A 19903-nucleotide genomic window follows, 5' to 3' on the forward strand; every position below is an offset into this window, starting at 1 on the left:
CAATTCTTCTTGGTGAGCTGTGGGAATATGAGACTGCAGATCAAACACAAGGTAATCTGTGGCATCGACATAATCATGGTATATTTGCAAATAAGAAGATGTGAAATATTTAAGACTGCAGTGTGCAATATAACATAGTAATATCTGTCTTTTGACATTTCACAGTCAGAAATTTCATTAGCAAGAATAATAAAGTGAAACAAGTGAGAGAAATTTCTGTAAAGAAAGTGTGGCAGACTTGCCTGCCAAGTACAGGAAGAGTTTCTTTTTTTTAAGTTGTCAATGGACCTTTATTTTATTTATTTTTTTACATACAGTGCTGAGAATCAAACCCAGCATCTCACACATGTTAGGCAAGTGCTCTACCACTGAGCTATGACCCCAGCCCCAAGAAGGGTTTCTTGATGTGAGAGCTGTGTATGAGATCAACCACAATCAGCTAAACTACACTGAAATCTGAAGTTATGGGCCTTAAGAAAAAGAAAGACAAAAACACCATCTGCCAGGAATGAGGTGCACCTCACAAGGCACCTCCCTCAGTCCTACGGTGGAAGCCCTAGCCTCCTCAATCTCGCCTCATCAAATGGAACACAACATGCACTCTTTTCCAGCCAAGAGTTTCATTTCATACAATGGATTCTCCAAAAATAAGTCTATTGCAATGAAAGCCAGCAATGGCCCTCTAATCAGCAACTCTACAGCCTGTTCACCCACATCACATCACAATCAGGTGTCCACCTTTCACCCTTCTCTAAGAGAGGTAGCCAGTGGTCTCTTAATCTGCGAGGCCTTCAAAAAACAAACAAAAAACACCTCTCAGGAAAGGTACCCCAACCAGGACTGTAAAAGCTCCATTAAGCTGAGGCCATGCAATGCCTTCAGCTCAGAACCCAGCTGAACATGCTGCTGTATGGCAGGCATTCAGCTTCCCTTCCTTCTAGCTTGAGCCTAAATGTCCACTCAAATACTGTGACTAAAATTAGAGATGGAGCACTCTGCTCTTCAGCTCCCAACAAGCTACTGTTGAGCAAACAGGATGCAAACCTCTGCCTCAGTGTTCCTACCTCATTAATCATACCCAGTCCAACCTCCAGGCCCACCTGATTTATTTCCAGACCACTGTATATTAATACCTCAAAGGCAAGGACAGAAAAAGATTTTTTAAAAACTATCAATGTAACAATCCTTTACTTGCTAACTTTGACGCCAGCATCTCTGAAGGATCCCCATCGTAGGCCAGTCATTGCAAACACAGGTTGTTCCTTTTCACCCTGGAAATTAAATATACACTTCATTTAGTTTCACAAATACAATAGCTCAGAACTCTCTATGTGTAAGGACCCAGCAAGTGTTCATGCTGTCCAACAACCCAGATTCTAAAAAGTATGTTCAAACATTAAAGAAATTAACCCTCTTAGCATAGGGAAAGAGAACTTGAATAATCCATACTGTAAAGTGAAAGTAATTTTTATATATTAGGTCTCATGAATCTGTCATCAAGGAAACATATTATCATACTCCCAGATTGTAAATTAAGGAACTATGCTAGTTCTTGAGCAAGTCACTAATCAGGTCAGCCAGAATTCCTTCTCTCTCAAAAACTTGTCCAAGGTAAAGGTAACTTAAGCCTGCATTCTCTTTAAAGGACCAAGAACTCTTAAGATATAATTCTGATGTTCTAGGATATATCACCTGAATATTGGAAAACACAAATATATGTCAAGTCAGAGTAAAAAGTGATTCAGATTTAATATTGTATAGCCAAATCTCACATATTAAAATTATTAAGTTTCTAACAAATTGGTGTATTAAGCAATAATGAGACAAATCATCCAACAAACAATAACCCTAAGAATTTAATACTTCAAAATGAACCTTCCTTAAAGTATATATAATATATATACACCAAGATTCTGGATAGAATTATTTATTTATGTATTCAAAATCATAGCTAAATCCCAAGAGCTGAAAACTAACAGCCACCCTCAATTGTAAAGAGAGCTGACAAATGCCAGACACAACAGAGAGTTTGCTAAAAGGCAGTAGAACCAGTTATGTCATAGGTGGTTGATAAATCATTGCTTTGACTATGTGAAACCCTAGACAATGAAACACTGCTTTGGGGAACCCCATGATACAAGGGTGCCGGGAGGATGCACATCTGCAAAACAATTACTATTGATGGGGGAAAGTTCTGTATTTGCCATAGAACTCACTAGTTCTAAAAGCCTTGATTTCTAAATCCCAGCCTGCCCAGAGATAAAGGAGGTTGGCATAACCTGCTAAGCCCCAAATAACTTGTTTTTTCCATCTTCCTCCTATTTTCCTGAAGAATTTCTTCCCACTGAATCCCTCTAGTGCACCTGCCCACATAAATAGCTGCTCAGACTCCATTTTGTTGTCAAATCCTGTCTCAATCAGAGCTGGTCTCACCATGCCCCGCTTTCAATTAATAAATTAATTTTTATTTTATTTCTATAATTTCTGGTTAATGTTTCTCAGCTGATTCATACCTCTATGCAGTATAATGATCCCTTGCTGTGTGGATGGGATCATCTACACAGTTAGGATGACAATGTTTTTGGATATAATAAGTAATGCTTTCACCAAAAGCAAAACAGTAGGGTGTCCCCCATACATCACCCCACTACACTAGCATGTGAAAGATTATGACCTGAGTGACCTTAGCACTGGAAGTTGCTGGCTTGGAAAAAGCATGCAACCTCTTCTCTCAGAAGAGGAGGGCTCTCCCAACCCTGTTGTCAGTCCCACTCCCACTACACCAAAATCAAGCAAAGAATTTCTTGGCAAATCACACATAAGTAGGAGAAGCTACAAGAAAGAGACACCAGCTTCTCATCCCTGCTAGTGCAGTAAAGAGACTAGCTTTTCTGCTCTGTATCTGCTCACACACAGGAAATGGGAACTAGAAGCAGAGATGGCATAGAAAATGGGTGAGAGTGGGGCAACTCGCTGACTGACAGACAAAGAACACACTGGTTTCCCAGGTGCTGAGTGGACACAATAGACGACAGCAGGACTGAGTTGTTTTGACAGTACCTCATCTAAGAGTCTGGCACAATGGCCACAGTACCCCAGAAGTGAGAGGCTATGGAAGGTACTATGCCCAGGAGTTAAGGGAGGGAGCTGAAAGAGGAGGAGCTAGAACAGACCTCCAACATCAGAAAATGACATCAAAGGAGGCATCCCAAGGAATTCACATGTGAACCCACAAGAGAGCTCGTACTAGGGCCTCAGCCACCAAGAGAGATCTATAACACCATCTGCTAAGTAAAAAGATCTTTCTCTAACCTTTTCCCACATATCAACAGTATAGGGGCTAGAAACAGTAGAAAAGGGGAGAGTAAAATAGAAGTGCAGATATTCCAGGGAGGAGTGATTACCAATCAATATAAGGAGGTGGGGGAAGCTTCTGTCCATACAGTGACATCTGCACAAACCTGAAGTACACAACCAGTACAGATAAGGCCAGAAAGATGATAGGGACAAGACTGTGGCCTTGAAGGCCTTTGGCTTTTATTCAAAGATGGGACCCTACCAAAGGGCTTTGAGCAGAGTGAGGTACCCTAACTTGTCACTGCATCCTGACTGTTGAAAAAAGATCACGAAGAGGTAAGGACAGAGGGAGAACAGTAGAGAACCGTGAAATAATCTAGACAAAAGATGAAGGTGCCCAGGGCTGAGGTAGAAAAAGATGAAATGCTATATTCTGAATATCTTTTGAAGATAGAGTCAAGGTGATTTCTTGCCTGCCTGTTTATGGAGAGTCAGGATGACAATGTTTTTGGATATAATAAGTAATGCTTTTACCAAAGCATAAGCAATCATGTGAAGTAGAAAAGGGGAGAGTAAAATATGATTTCATAGAAATGTTGCATACTGATCACTGGAGATTTATAAAATAGAACAGCAACTTAACACAAGTATTTTGAAGTAAGAATCCTCAATAATTCATAGATGCTATAAGGCATGCCACTTAACCCTTGAACATTGGCTTCTATCTGTGAAAACAGAGTTCTCTTTTGCTTGATATTCAAACTTATCTACAGGCGATCTACTAAGAGTATATAAAGGGTTATCACCACTGTAGACTCACCTCCTGAAACAATGAGTGGCACAAACCAGTAAATAAAATTTATTTTAAAATAAAAATTATGTGAAATTGTTGTTAATCATAAAATTAAGTGACAGACTAATCTTATAAAGCATTTATGTGAATCAAAAACCTTTCTCACTATAATTCTGCAAAGTCATTCTCAAATATCTTAAGATGCATCTTTATGCATTCGTCAGCAATAAAAAGAGAATAAAATCATGGCATCTGCAGGTAAATGGATGGAGTTGGAGAATATAATGCCAAGTGAAATTAGCCAATCCCAAAAAAACAAATGCTAAATGTTTTCTGTGATATAAGGAGGCTGATTCATAGTGGGGTTGGGAGGGGAAGCATGATAAGATTAGATAAACTCTAGATAGGTCAAGGGGAAAAGGGGAAGGGAGGGGGCATGGGGGTAGAAATGAGGGTGGAATGAAATGGACATCATTACCCTAAGTACATGTATAAAGACACGAATGGTGTGAATATACTTTGTATACAACCAGAAATATGAAAAATTGTGCTTTATATGTGTAATATGAAATGTAATGCATTTTACTGTCATACATAACAAATTAGAATAATTTTTTTTTTAAAAAAAGATGCATTCATTCATTTAACCAATAAATATTTATTGAGCACCCCACTCTAGGCCTTGTGACAAGGATGAAGGAGCTCAAAGTATAGCAGAGGCTATTTAGACTCAAATACAAACAAAAGGCACATCTATAGGCAGTTCAAATAACAGATATGTAGAACATTATGACAGCACACAGCATGTGCAGCTATATAATGTGTTGGAGAGCAAAAGAGGAGAACAGTCAGGGAGAACAACACACATTTTAAAACAAAACACAAATTTATATATTTTTTTTTTTATTGACTTGTTTTGGAGGGTACAGATACCAGGGATTAAGCACAGGGGAACTTAACACTGAGTCACATCCCCAGCCCTTTCTATTTTGGGCAAGAGGAGTAATGGAGATCGAATCCAGGGATGCTTAATCACTAAGCCCCATCCTACCCTTTTTTATTCTTTATTTTGAGGCAGGGTCTCACTAAGCTGCTCATGGCCTCACTAAGTTGCTAAGGCTGGTTTTGAACTTGCGATCATCCTGCCTCCACCTTCCTAGCTGCTAGGATTATAGGCATGCGCCATCACACCTGGCTGTTAACGTTATTTTTAATTGACAAATCCCAGTTGTACACATTAATAGGTTACAATGTGATGATTTTATACATGTATACAAAGTAAAATGATTGAATCAAGCTAATTAACGTATCCATCACCTCACTTATCTTTTTTGATGAGACACTTGAAGGTTCTTAGTTTGAAACATATAATACATTATTATTGATTCTTGACACCCTGTTTAATTAGATCTCAAAACTTATTCCGCCTACTTGCAACTTTGTAATTTTATCAGTAACATTTTTAAAATAAGGGACCTAGATTAGGAGAGGTTGGGAGAGGACTAGAGAGAAAGAAGAAAAGGAGAGGAGAAAGCACTCTAGCCCAGGAGAGAGAAACAACACTGTGTGTTTGCTGTGTCCTCAGCATTTCCCCATGGGATTCCTAAGATAAAAACAAGTGTCCCCAACGACGATGATGGTGATGACAAGATTCCATGGTGAGACAGAATAGGAAACACGAAACCTATTTGGTTTGAAACAAGCTGTGTAGTGCAGCTCTTTTTAGGGTCTTTAGTATGGTAATGTACATCATAAATTTCTAAAAGGAGAAATATAACATGCAGTTTTCCTGAGTTGTTAATTGTCAACCCTTCTCTGGGAGGACTTGGGAACTCCATTCTAAGGTATGTGGTATAGGTAAGACATGGTAAGGCAAGTTCTCAAGACTTGCAGATTGGTGCCCCAACATGTTTCCTCCTCCTTCATCTGGGGGGAAGAGTCTTAGGAATATTCTGTTAGGACAACAGAAAAGTCTTATAATCTCAAGCTTCCACTGATATGGGGTGCTATGTCCTAGCAAGAGGTGGGATGATTCTGGCCAACAAAATGGGCAGCCAGGAATGTTCAAACAGATGTAGAGATGCCCAACCAAGAATGGGCATAGAGAAGTCAAGATTCAGAAGTATCTGAAGGTGTCCGTAAAGGAGATAAGCCCCTGTGGAGCTTGTGCTGGACATGAACAATGTCAAAATAAGCATAAGTATGGTCACAACGACAGAGAAGAGGCCAAGAGACAAGGTATCACTATATCTTAGCCCATTGAAGGTCTGGGCAGGCAGGCAGATCATGAGATGGACAGATCAGAAAAAAGAAAAAAAAAAGCACACAGCCAGGTCCACACAGCAAAGGAGATGTGTTGCCCCAATTCACAGACACCCTGAAAGAGCAAATCCCTGAGAAAGCAGGGATTTGAGGGAGAAAATAGTTGAAAGAGCGGATTGGAATATAGGCTTAAGGAACAGTGAAAAGAAAACAAATCCTATCAATTATTTACCTGCCTAACCTAGGAAGTTTAGGGACTCTAGATGAAGACATAGATGGAGGGACCCCTGAAGAACCTCTAAGAATCTTAGGAAAATGCTCAGAGCCCGGGTCTAAGAAGAAGGAGTCCAAGTAACTAGCCAGGAAGGATACAGAGGATAAGGGAAATGTTCCAGCCCCCCACCATCTCCCCTATCTGGTTCTGTGGTCTAAAAATTGAAAAATCAAAAAGACTAGAAAAAATTCCATGAATCTTTCCAGTAGTTTCTTTAGAGTTAAGTATTCAAGATGTCTATATTGGAAAAAAACTGCTCTTTAAAAATCATGGTATATTGCCAGGTGATAAAGTAGAAAAAGCAACAGACCATGAGTCAGAAAACAGTCTAGCTCTGTCTCCAACATAGTCACATAACCAGTGACTGTCAAATGAAGATTCTGATACACATCTTGACTCAGTCAGAGGTTCAAATGAGATATGAACACATGGTGAACATTGAAAAAGCTAATGCAAGACATCATTATAACTTCCAATGACTGCTGCTTTTATCTTTGGAGAATCTGCAGTTAAATGTTTATTGGAGTTTGAGTTCATCTCTAAAAGAAGAATTTGTTGTCAGGCTTCATCTATAATGCTTATGGTTTCAGACTATGCCTTAATGCTTTTCTCAATATCTGAAAGCTCTTTACAAAAATAAGGAGAAAAGGGGAAATGAATTAAACTGAGTTGAGTTCCTCAGAAACCAGAGGAGAAGCTGTTTTCCAGGAACTGACTTAAAAGTTTTCTGCTTCCTGGGCTGCATCATCAATATACGGAACCTGTGGTAATTTGGACCTTGGTTTCATCAATTCACAAAATCAGTACATTGAAGGAAAGAGAGAGAGAGATGAGGCATTTAAATAAAGCACATCAACAATTTCCAATTAAATTCTAATTACTATAAAATGCACTTCTAACACTTATATAACCAAAAGTAAATCACTCAGTTATTAAGAAATCTACCCTGATATATCCTGTTATTAAGAGAGAATCTTTTAGCAATAACAATGTTTTAAAATACTATCTTCTAGATAACAATCTAGTACTTTACCTAGGCTAGAATTTCTTTAAGCAGAGGTTTTATATTTTGTGAGAACAACCTAACTTTATTATATGCTGAAAGATCAACTACAATATTTAAATCACTTCTCTTATGACCAATGAGGTCATGCTAGAGCCTGGGCTATCTCTGCATGAAGAAAGGAAAATACAAGGCAAATCTTAAAAGCTCATGTTTACCAGTTATAAATGCACACTGCAAACTCTACCCAGGGTGACCTCTTATCTGAAATGTTTTGGATCAGAAACATTTCCAATTTTGGAGTTTTTAGGATTTGGGAATATTTTCACAAAGATCACCAGTTGAGCATCCTGAATCTGGAAAGTTCTAAATTTCAGATTTAAATCTGAATCAGAATCAAATCTGACTGAATTTTTGATTCAGACAAATCTGAAATTTGGAGCTTTCCAGATTTGGGATGCTCAATCAGTGTTACTAATAGAGACTTTTAGGGCTTGAAGTTTGAAATTATGACCCTTTAGCAAATATCAAGAAGCATATGAAATATAAAAATGTTCATTCTGAAAGTAGCTGGTAATTTTTTTCCCCCCTGGTACCAAGGATTGAACTCAGGGGTGCTTAACCATTTAGCCACATCTCAAGTCCTTTTTATTTTTATTTTGAGACAGGATCTCACTAATTTGCTTAGGGCCTCACTATATTGCGAGGCTCGCTTTGAACTATGATTGTACTGCCTCAGCCTCCCCAGCCACTGGGATTACAGGATTGTTCCACCATGCCTGGCAGACGTTGGTATATTTTAAGGCCAAATCTGAGTAAAGAGTACAAGAAACTTACAATTTATAGGATGATTTAATAGCACAGATTTGCCTTCTTAGGAATTTGTCCTTTTTTTTTTTTAAGTTGTTGATGGATCTTTATTTTATTCATTTGTTTAAATGTGGTGCTAAGAATTGAACCCAGTGCCTCACACATGCTAGGCAAGCACTCTACAACTGAGCCACAACTCCAGCCCATGAATTTTGACTAGGGGAAAACAAATTAGATGAAGAAAGAACAGTAACTTAACTACTATCCAAGTAAGAATATATGTTTTCTAGGAATTAAATTATTTTTAAAGAGAGAATCCTGATCAAGAATCGGAAATGGGTATTGAACATTTTTCCCAAAACATTTTATTTTGGAAAAATGTCAACCAAAAAATCTAAGTAGTACAATGAATACCATTTATACCTCTCACCTAAATTCATCATTACCCATGTCTCTCCACTATATTAGCCTTATCTCTCTATGTGTATGTTCCATAGTATTACTTAATTTGCAAATAAGTTAAGAAATTCACAAATATTTCAGCATGCCTCTCCTAAGAACAAAGATATACACAGACATAACACTGCACCAATGTCACTTTCTAGAAATCTAACACTGATATATAATATCTAATATAGACTTCATATTAAAATATCTCTCTAATTGTTCTAATAATGTCTATCAGGATTGCCACTGATTTTCATTTTTCTGATCTAGGATCTTATACTGGATTTAGTTTTACTTCTTTAGTTTCCCTTAATCTTGAAGAGACTACCTTCTTTTGGATTTCATGACATTGACATTTTTGGAAGAGGCCAGTCCAAAATTTGTATTTGTCTGATACTTTTCTTGTGATGAGATTCAATTAGATTCAGATGAGTTTATCACTTTGGTCAGGAAACTGCATAAGTGCTGGTGCATGTTTCTCAGTATATCACATCAGAAGTCAAATAATGTCAGTATGCTCCATTATTGGTGGTATTCAGTTTGATTACTTGGATGAAGTGGTATATGCTAGTTTTTTCCACTCTAAAAATGTATTTTTTTCTTTTTAATTATTAATAATTTGAGACTATTTGGATATTTGTTTCCCAACAGCTTTTTATCTAATACTTTTAGTATCCATGGATGGTCTCAACCTGAAATCAATTAGCCATATGGTGACGGAAAATACTAATGTTCTTATTCTATCATTCTGTTTACATTTACAAGCTGGCAATTCTGTGATATCACTGGACACTCATGGATTCTTCATTTTTATTTACGGTATTATAATCCATCAGTGTTACTGTTTTTTTGATATTCAAAATGTCCCCAAATCAGTGAGTATGACACCACCAGGCTGGTTCTTATCTTTCTGTGATGTCCCCATCAATTTTTGAGTACTCCCTTGCCTTTCTGCTCTGCTTCTAAAAACCATCCCATCACAGAATCTTGATTATTTTTGTTAGGGAATGGTATTTAGAGAAGAAAATCTGAATGCCAGGTATGTTCACTTCTGTGGGGTGTCCATTGCTTCTAATCCCTTTCAGAGGGCATAGCCAGCAAACGCATTTCTAAAACAATTCCTGAGTTTCTCTACAGATGAACCAGAAAATGTTAAACAATGCGATATAAAAATAGGATGTTCTGTTCCCACCTAGGATGTATAGAAGCTATAAAAAACATTATTCCTACCTGAAAAATGAGAAAAAGAAAAACTATAAAAATCACAACTTTTCTAAGTCCATATGAAAGGTAAGATTGCAAGACAACCAAGTAACCTGAGTTCCAAATAATGACAGATTGCTCCAAAGTAAAGATGGGACAGGAGCAAGGTTTCAACTCCAACAAAGCATAGGAGAAATAAGTGGCCACTATATAAACAAGTGAGATGAAATCAGTCACTGTCCTAAGGACTTTATTTTTATGAGCTCTCTTAATATTCAGAACAACCATATGAACAGATAAATTGCTTGTGATCCAAAGACAGTCAACAGAAGAACTGAAAATAGAGATGCAACTCATTAGGAAGACATATAGAGGAATTCAAAACAGAAGTCAAGAAAAAAGCTGATACATTAAAAAATAGCATCATATACTTAATACTACTGAAGTAGTATACACTTAAAATAGATAAGATAGTAAATTTTGTTTATGTGATGTTTACCATGATATTTTTTTTTTACTTGCATGTGTGCATGTAGTACCATGGATCAAACGCAGGCCCTTGGAAATGTTAAGAATACACTCTACCACTGAGATGTACACTCAGTCCCTACCACACACAATATCTTTAAAAAGTAGGATCATAAGCATATTAATTAGTGATTTAATGCATAAGATTTTTTTTTTTTTTTTTGTGGTGGTGATGCTGGTGTTTGAACCCAGAGCCTTGTGCATGCTAGGCAAACACTCTACCAACTGAGCTATATCCCCAACCAGCACATAAGATTTTTGTTCTGGAGATTAATACTTGGAATAGGGAGGGAAGAGGGACTATTCATTGCAGTCTAATTTGAACCACAACATTTAATTTTCTTTTACATGTACATGTCTACTACTTCCATAATTTTTTCAAAATCTGAAGGAAAGACTTTACCTTGATCTGTAAGACGTCAAGTGGAACTGTCTCTCCTTTTACAATGGCAAGTGTGGCATCTGTAATATGTCTAAATAGGAACAAAGAGGAAATTATGCTCTGAAAAATAAGCAACATCTCTCCCACCACCACATATACATTCCCGCCTAGAATAGGAGTAGATGGGTAAGGAAGATGTCTTTCAAAATAATCCAAGAAAGCAGAACAAAGGAGTATAAAAGAATATTTATTTAAATATTTATTTATATATTTATAACTGATATAAATATGGTAGAAGCCTCTGATACAGACTCAAAAGAGAAGGCTTTGGCAAAGAGAAGTTTGTACAAGGCATCAATCACTTATTTAACATTTATTGAGTCTCTCCATTGTGCCTTATATTCAATCATAGGAAAACATGGTACTTAAATAAATAATAACAATAATAATATAACATCTTTAATTCATTGTAAGAAATTCAGGCACTTCAAAAAAAATAGTATATCTTTATACTCTAACAGACAAAAGGGTAAATAAAGGACAGGATTTGTTGTAGCTATCTTAACAAAATATAATCCAGAACCCAAGACATATTTCTCTTATTTTCCAGGATTACTAGGATATACTTCATTTTAATTGATGATTCTTTTGCTCAAAGACTCAAGACTATTCGTATTTACGACCTGACAGTCTTTTGAAAAGTACTCGTCAAAGTCACATGCTACTGACATCTATTCAGAGCACTATGTAGTTCTGGAGTTTCTTCTTTAATTGGAGCTAAGATTAGACACACATAAATATACAAGGAATAGTCAAAAAATAAATATTACACCAGCAAGTGGTTAGACAAGAAGATAATTGCTCTCAGAGTGAAAAAATGAGGGGACTTATGTCAAGTACTTCCTCTCACCTCCAGGTCCTATAATCCTTCTCCAGTCTCTCATGGCTGGCCATTCTCATCCTTTAGGTCTTGGTTGAAATACCACCATCTCAGAGACCCACCCCATTCAGCCTGCAGTGAGGGCTTTCCCTATAATTCTCATTCACTAAACTGTTAATGTCCCTTCAGAGATCATGATTTATCATACACTGTGAATCTCTTTACCATCTGCCTCCTGAGAGCTGAAAGTTCTATAAGGTTAGTAATGATTTACGTGCTTTTACTGATCAATGTAAAACCTAAACCTAGCATAGTGCATGGCACATGTAGACACTCAATATTTTCTGAATGAATTGTTTTATTCTGTAAAAAGTACAGAAAGTAGTACCACCAATTCCTGTATGTTCCTCACCTAGCCTAGACGATTATCAACTAATTCAGACAATCTTACTTCCTTTCTATCCCTCACATATCCCCTCTCTTCTATCAATTAAAGCCAATCTTAGATATCTTGATACTTCATGCATAATTATTTCATTGTGAATTTCCAAAAGATAAAGGTGCTTTTAAAAACCATGATATACATTATCATACCTAAAATATTTTAAAATTCCCTGTCAACATATTTAGTCAATGTTCAAATTTCTTCATTGAACATTTAATATGTGTGTGTGTGTGTGTGTGTGTGTGTGTGTGTGTCTGTATATATACAGACACACACACACACATTTTATATGTATGCATTTCCTGGTATCATCTGTAAGTGATCAGTTTTCATTTTTATTTTCTTAGTAGAACTATGAAATCATTCATAGATTTAAATATATTTGATATGTTCAATATAGTATTGATACTAAAATTACTAAAATTGTCCCAGGTGAGTGAATCTTAATGGTGAGATTCAAATGAATACAATGAATGATGAGAAAGAGTAGCCACAGAGGTCCATGTTAATGTTGCCAAATTGAGGAGAAACTAAGAGTCCTTTCCTTGTGCTTATTTAAGCAAGGACAATTAAGTTTGAAAATACTATTCTAAGTCTGCTAATACTTAATTTTTTTAGATCTGTTTTAGGTTCATGGCAAAATTGAGAGGCAGGTACAGAGATTCCCCCCACTAGCCCTGCACTCACACATACACAGCCTCCTCAGTTATCACCATTCTGCTCTAGAGTGGTTGTTACATTTGTTACAGTTGGCAAACTACATCCACTCATTCAAATACCAGAGTTATATAAGGGTTCACTGTATGTTGCACATTTTATGGATTTTAACAAACATATAAAGACACACATCTATCACTATAGTATCATATAGAATAGTTTCACTGCCCTAAAAATCCTCTCTGCTCTGCCTATTCAACCCTTTCTTCTCCCCACTCTGGCAACCATTGATCTTTTTTGTCTCCATAGTTCCACAGTCAAATAGTTGAAACCATACACTGTGTAGCCTTTTCAGATTGGCAGTGTTAATTTACCAGTATGAATTTCAGCTTCCTCTGTGTCTTTCATGGCCTGACAGCTCATTTCTTTGCTTATTTCTTTTTAGAGCTGAATAATATTCCAATTGTCTGCATGTACCAGGTTATTAATTTACCATTTACCTACTGTTTATTTATCCATTTACTACTGTTTATTTCTTTTTGTATGAATTTTGGCAAATTGGTCCATTTCATCTAGGTTATCAAATTATGGTCATAGAGTTGTTTAGACAGAAGACAACTAAAATGCAACCTGAAGTTCATCATTCTCCAACAATATAATCGAAAGTTCTAAATCAAGTAGTACTAAAGCACAAATAGCACTTTTAGGATTATTTACCTGCAACATTTCAAATTCCAAAAAAAACCCATACTTTTTCCTTGTAGCAATTATAATACAAGAAATCTTGGCAGCAGAGCAAAAAGCAAAGCTGTGTTCTTTTTAAAGAGCTTTAGGCAACTGCCAGGTTAAGAGGTCTACAAAATTGTAATCTAGGACAGAATTACTTGATTACCTAAGAGCCCAGGGGCATGTTTATAAATTAAGCTTTATAAATCTTTAAATTATAAATGGAAGCAGCAATAACAATAGTTTAGCAACAGAGGAAAATCAGCTTCCAAAAAATTGAGTGCTATCTCCGATTCTAAGGGTTGCCACACTCCAGATAAACTGGCTTTGGGAAAAGCAAAGGGTTCTCCAAATCAATTGCCTACTCTGATCACTGGCATATGGTATTTGCAGATGTTGGCTAAAGCAGTTCAAATAACTTCTACCAACACAAGGGAAGACAAGTTCTATAATGTAACCAAGACCTGAACCAGATAGGATTAATCTCAGAGAGGCAAAAAATGTTTGAGTAATTCATTTGTCATTACTATTGTCCCTCGAAAATTCTAAATTGGGCCAAAAAGTACCAATTAAAACAGCCTCTCTGTTTGCTCAGCCTCAGGATGGTTGGTGAATAGCTGAATGATCACCATTATACTCAAGTTTGAAGCATGTGTGATGTTTGAATATATGTCTTATATATGCCTATGTGCACACCTAGTGTTTGATACAGGCACCAAGACTTTTATAAAACATTCAGAACTATTAAGTTATAATAGGTGGCTCCTAAAATTACAACAGCAACAAAAAAAATCTACAAAAACTAGCCTAATCAAACAATTCTAAGAAGGAAAGAAATCCTTACCCAAAATTGAAAATTGCCTGAGTATTATTAATTCTAGAAGGTAATAATTAGAAAAGTCATAAGGAAATTTTAATTAATTAATTCAACTAATATTTACTTACTGAATTCCTCTAATGTGTCACAAAGCTTACATTAAAGATCATATAACTCTCTCTCAGTGCTCCACTTACTTAGATTTCCTGGACAACCATTTGCTCAAGATTATGTTATTAATCACTGTGAAATCCAGTCCTCAAATTCAAGATCCCTATCTTCTTGAAAGACTAGGGCTTTGTTTCCATAATGCTTTCACAAAAACAGGACAACAACAATTTGCCTGATTTCTGAACACATTGTTAGACTCATAGCGATTTAATACAGATGTCAGAGCCACACTGCTTTTCTCCTCTGCTTTATCTACTGCCTACCACTTTAGGGCGCCCCAAAAGGATGTGATTATATTTAATGGTTATTATCTATTTATATTATCAAGATAATAAAGTCAAGATTACCAGTTCAAACTTCACAACAGACTTGATAATTTCGCATGGAGCATACTTACAATAAACAAACGGTCAGTGCAAATCTGCCTTTCTAAAGGAATCTTACAGTGTAAAAGTGCAAGAACAGTTTGGGTCAGAAATACCATCTTTATAACTGATAAAGAACATGAAGTACTCATCTCCACATGTGACCTAGCAGAGTCCCACAACCCAACTGGGAAACTTCCCAGTGAACTGAAAAGTTGAACCTTGATTTAGGTCTTCCTCCCAATTATTGGAAGTTTTAAGCCATCAAACTCAAAAAACAAAAGGACATCAAACGTGATTTTTTTATCCCCAAGCTCGCTCACTCACAAATGCTAACATTCCACATTGACAACCTACTGGACTTTGCTTCCACTTTCGGCAAAGAGGGTATGACTCAAACTACTGGTCTGTCCCAGTGGGATAAATCCAATGGGAATCTTACTGAAGGTAGCCTGGGAGGAAAAAAAAGAAGAGAAAAGTTATATTGTTAAAGTTAGAAAATGAGTCTTAACAAAGAGACACAAGTATGTCTACCAGGACAAAGTTATTAAGCCCTCCATCTGCCTCCCCACTGTCCCTCCCATAACCCTAGAGCAGTAATCGAATACCACTAAGAGAATAGTTTCTAGAATAATTTAGAATTTAGAAAAAACATTTGGGTTCTCATTAATGACCACTGTTTGGAAGAAACGTAATTAAGATAATGAGGGTCTTGTAGATATTGGATCAATGTACTAGTGTGACAGAGACTGCATTGTTATCACACCACTTGAAAAAGCTGCAGATAAAATTCAAGAAAAATACCTATCATTGAACAGTGAGCAGGTGAAAGGACACTATAAATTACCTCAAGTACAAATAAAACAAAGAGAATAAGCAAGTTTAAGTAGCAGAAGGTAATAGAATAGTGGTCAATTTAATTAAATGCCACAAATACAGTAGACACTATAAGGTTCATGAAAACTATTTTGAGCACAGTTTACTCTTACCACAGTTTTTCTCTTACTGAGAAGGTTGTTTTTAATTATGAATTATTTTAAATTATTATAGAAAAGTACATGGATATTAAAAACAACCATGAGTCTACAGCCCAGATTTTAATAATGTTAACAATTGCCATTTTGCTTCAGCTGTTTTAAGTAATAAAATGGCACTGATAACTTGAAATTCCTTCTCCTCCTATTCTTGTCTCTCCCTTCCCAGAGAAAACCATTATCCTTCAAACAGAAGACAGGCCAGTGGGATTCCTTTCTACCCATGTTATCACTCTTGCTACATATCTAGACACCCATTAATGATATGCAGTATTGCTTTATGAATTTTAAAACTTTGTAGAAATGCATCACATTCTTCAGCAACCTCTCTTTTAAAATTCAATATTTGAGATTTAAACATATAGATACTATAGATCTAATTCTTTCTTTTAACTGCTGGCTGGTTTTCACTAGGTGACCATACCATGATTTATTTATGAAGGAACTCCTTAAGGAAAAGATACCATACCAAAATTTTATATTCTAAACAATGATTGTTAAAAGCTATTGGATACCCTGGATTACCAATTAGAAAGTCCACCATGGGTTGATGAGCACCCTATGAAAAGGCAGTGGTACTCTCCTTACTAAAATCTATTCTAATCACAACTTGTGCTTGCTTTAAAATATAAAACGGAGGGAAAAAAAAGTAAAAGAAAAAAGAGGGAAAAAAACAAACAGAAAAGTAAAAGCTAAAATATAATTACTCTCTCTTTTTGTTTTGTATTGAGGACTGAATCCAGAGGAGCTTTACCACCGAGTTATATCCCCAATACTTTTTATTTTTTATTTTAAGACAGGGTCCCACTAAGTTGCCAAGGCGGGGCTCAAACTTCTGATCCTCCTGCCTCAGCCTCCTGAGTTGCTGGGATTACAGGCATGCACCACCAAATCCAGCCAATTACTCTTTCTTAAAAGCTCACCTCATCTGTTCTTCGCAGAACTCCAGTAACAACCTACAAATATATATATAAAAATATCATATCATGAATATGTTTTTCCTTTATCCTAACAAAATTGGGCTCAATTTTCACAGACCACAAATTCACTTGTTTTCTTCCTAGAAATTATGTTAAATGATAAAATGGATCTTAAAACATACAGTATTCCAAAATATTATGAGCTAAATTAGATATTATTACTATTAACCTACAATCAATAAAGACTAAGATAAAATAATTACAAAAACTCCACATTAGTAAAATCATGTTTTAAGTTCTACAAAACATAATCTTATCATGTCTACATGCTTTTTTATATAACTGTGATGCACACATCAATTATATAAGAGACTAGTTTGCTACTACAAAGTATATATAAAGGAAAAAACAACTTGCTACACTCAAGAGAAACCTGCACACAATAAATATTTCTTACTGAGGAATATGAAGACAAGGGAGATACTATTCTTATAAAGTTATGAAAAATACCAGAAGAAAAAGTAATTTCTCATTATTCTACCATAATGAATAACCAATATTAATCACTTTTTAAAATTTTGGAATACTACTCAAAAAAATTTTTTAATCAATACCTATTTTAATATGACCATGATTATACCAAATATACAATTTGTTGTCTTTCCTTAAAAACATTTTGTCAAGTCAAGGCTAACACAAATCTCCTCCCTTGATCTTCTCCCACCCCACAGAGTTTCAGGATTAAATGGGGCTGTCAAGTGGTCTACTTCACTCTTTGTAGGCATGCTATCAGTATTCTTCACACTTCATTAAAAAGCCATAAAAACAATTACAAGATCATTAGCACAGCCTTTTAAAAAGCTCACTAAGGCTTACATAAGTGCCAAGTCAAACATAGGACAGACAGCCTATCTGCTGCTAGCTTCTCATCACTGTACACTGATGACACCACCCAACAGAGATGACAGGTGATAAGAAATGAGGCCTGGGTGTAGAAGGAACACCAGAACAATGGGTGACATCCCCTGGACAGAGTTCTGAGGGGTTTCCAGTGTGCACCAGCAGCACTGGTGTGCTACAGGGAAAGAAGAGCACCTGCAGGACGACATACCATCCTTACTGGACCAAAGTAAGTTTCAAGGATGTGTCACTTTTTTAAATTAATAAACTTTCTTTTTAAAAAACAGTATTAGGTTCAAAGAAAAATTGATAGGAAAGGACATTGATTTCCCATAGACCCCAAACTCCACAAATGTATACCCCATTACCAACATCCCCCAACAGTGTGGTACACTTCTTAAAATTGGTGAACCTATATCAATCATCATTATGGCCCAAACTCCACAGTTGATATTAGGGTCCACTGTGTGTTGCACATTCTCTGGGATTCAAAAAATATATAAAGACATGCATCCATCATTATATAAGAGTACTACTGTTGTCCTAAAAATCCTCTCTGCTCTGCCTAGGCATCCCTCTCTTCTACCAACTTCTTAAAAACATTTTGTCAACTCAAGGCTGATCTTACAGTCTCCATAGTTTTGTCTCTCCCAGATGTCAAGTAGTTAGAATCAGAGAGTGTGCAGCCTTTTCATGTTGGCTTCTTTCACTTAGTAATAAGCATTTAAGCTTCCTGCAAGTCTTTCCATGGCCTGATAGTTCATTTCTCTTAGTGCTTAATAATATTTCATTATCTGTCTATACCATTCTTTATTTATCCATTCACCTAGTAAAGGATACCTTATACCTTCCAAGTTTGGCTACTGTGAATAAAGCTGCTATAAACATTTATGTGCAGGTTTTTGTGTGGACATTGAGTTTTCAATGCCTTTGGAAAATACTAAGAAACCTGACCATATGGGGAAAATATATTCAGTTTTGTGAGAAACTATCCAACTGTTCCAAAGTGGCTGTACCATTTTCTATTTTGTTTATTGTGAATTTTGGTTGTCCCAATAGGTACAAAGTGGCTAAACCATTTCACATTCCCACCATCAATGAATGAAAGTTCCTCGTATTCCATACCTTTAGCAGCATTGGATATTGTGAGTGTTTTAGATTTCAGTCATTCTAACAGGTATGTAGTGGTATCTTATTGAATCTATGTAACAGTAAAGCAAAGGCAGGGTTGCACGTGTAGTTCAGTGGGAGTGTTTGCCTAACACATGCTAGGCCCTGAGTTCCATGCCCAGCAATGTAGAAAACAAAAAATAAAAAAACACATGCATACATCTGAACATGTAGCCTCTCTTCCTAAAAATGCAGAATTAAGAAATAACATTAAATATGACAGTGATGATGTGAGAATGGGCAATTAGCCATTTTCTTAAAAGGAATCTTTAAGTTTATTTGGTAAGGAATATTTCTCATAATAGAAACTATGATTCTATTACAAACAGGGCTACTTTCTAAGGGTTTTCAAACCCACCACCATTTTTCCTCATTTTTTATTCAGTTTTATCAAACTTCAGTTTGATGATATATAAGCCTTTCTATGTGATGGATAGAGGACTTACCAAAAAAGAAAAAAAGAAATAAAAGTGTGAGAAAAATTTAGAAATATACTAGTTTGACAGCAACAATCCCAAAGAATAAAGTTTAACTATAACACTATACTCCATTATTCTCAAATCTAATTTCCATTTTTCTCATCTTCAAATGGCCTCAAAGAGAAAGAGTCATACCTCTTGCAGTGTCCCATCTCCTCCAGCAACAATGATCACATCTGTGCTCTCCATCAATTCCAGGAGTTTCTTGGCTTGTCCCTCATAATCTGTCTGAAATACAAAAGAAGACTTTGGTAAAGTTATCATCCTAGGTCAAGATTAAAAATGTGAGATACTGGGGCTGGATTGTGGCTCAGTTGTAGCACATGTAAGGCACTGGGTT

The 19903-nt window shown here is 36.2% G+C and overlaps 1 protein-coding gene and 1 non-coding gene across 7 annotated transcripts in view; both read right to left on the bottom strand.

Moving 5' to 3' along the window:
* The window catches only part of Agk (acylglycerol kinase), a 76995-nt gene that overhangs the window by 19815 nt on the left and 37277 nt on the right, over nt 1-19903 (bottom strand). For all 6 annotated transcript variants that reach the window (XM_027952200.3, XM_027952197.3, XM_027952198.3 and 3 more), the window contains 5 exons: nt 19699-19791; nt 17018-17050; nt 15418-15512; nt 11021-11090; nt 1192-1271 (listed from right to left, as the gene is read on the bottom strand). In XM_027952200.3, coding sequence (XP_027808001.2) covers nt 1192-1271; nt 11021-11090; nt 15418-15512; nt 17018-17050; nt 19699-19791 — 371 coding nt within the window. The remainder of the gene's footprint in view (nt 1-1191; nt 1272-11020; nt 11091-15417; nt 15513-17017; nt 17051-19698; nt 19792-19903) is intronic.
* Trnaa-agc (transfer RNA alanine (anticodon AGC)) lies at nt 10785-10857 on the bottom strand. Its single transcript has one exon. It is a non-coding gene; the product is annotated as a tRNA-Ala (tRNA).

The sequence above is a fragment of the Marmota flaviventris genome, chromosome 1, assembly GCF_047511675.1.
Source record: "Marmota flaviventris isolate mMarFla1 chromosome 1, mMarFla1.hap1, whole genome shotgun sequence".
Classification (NCBI taxonomy): domain Eukaryota; kingdom Metazoa; phylum Chordata; class Mammalia; order Rodentia; family Sciuridae; genus Marmota; species Marmota flaviventris.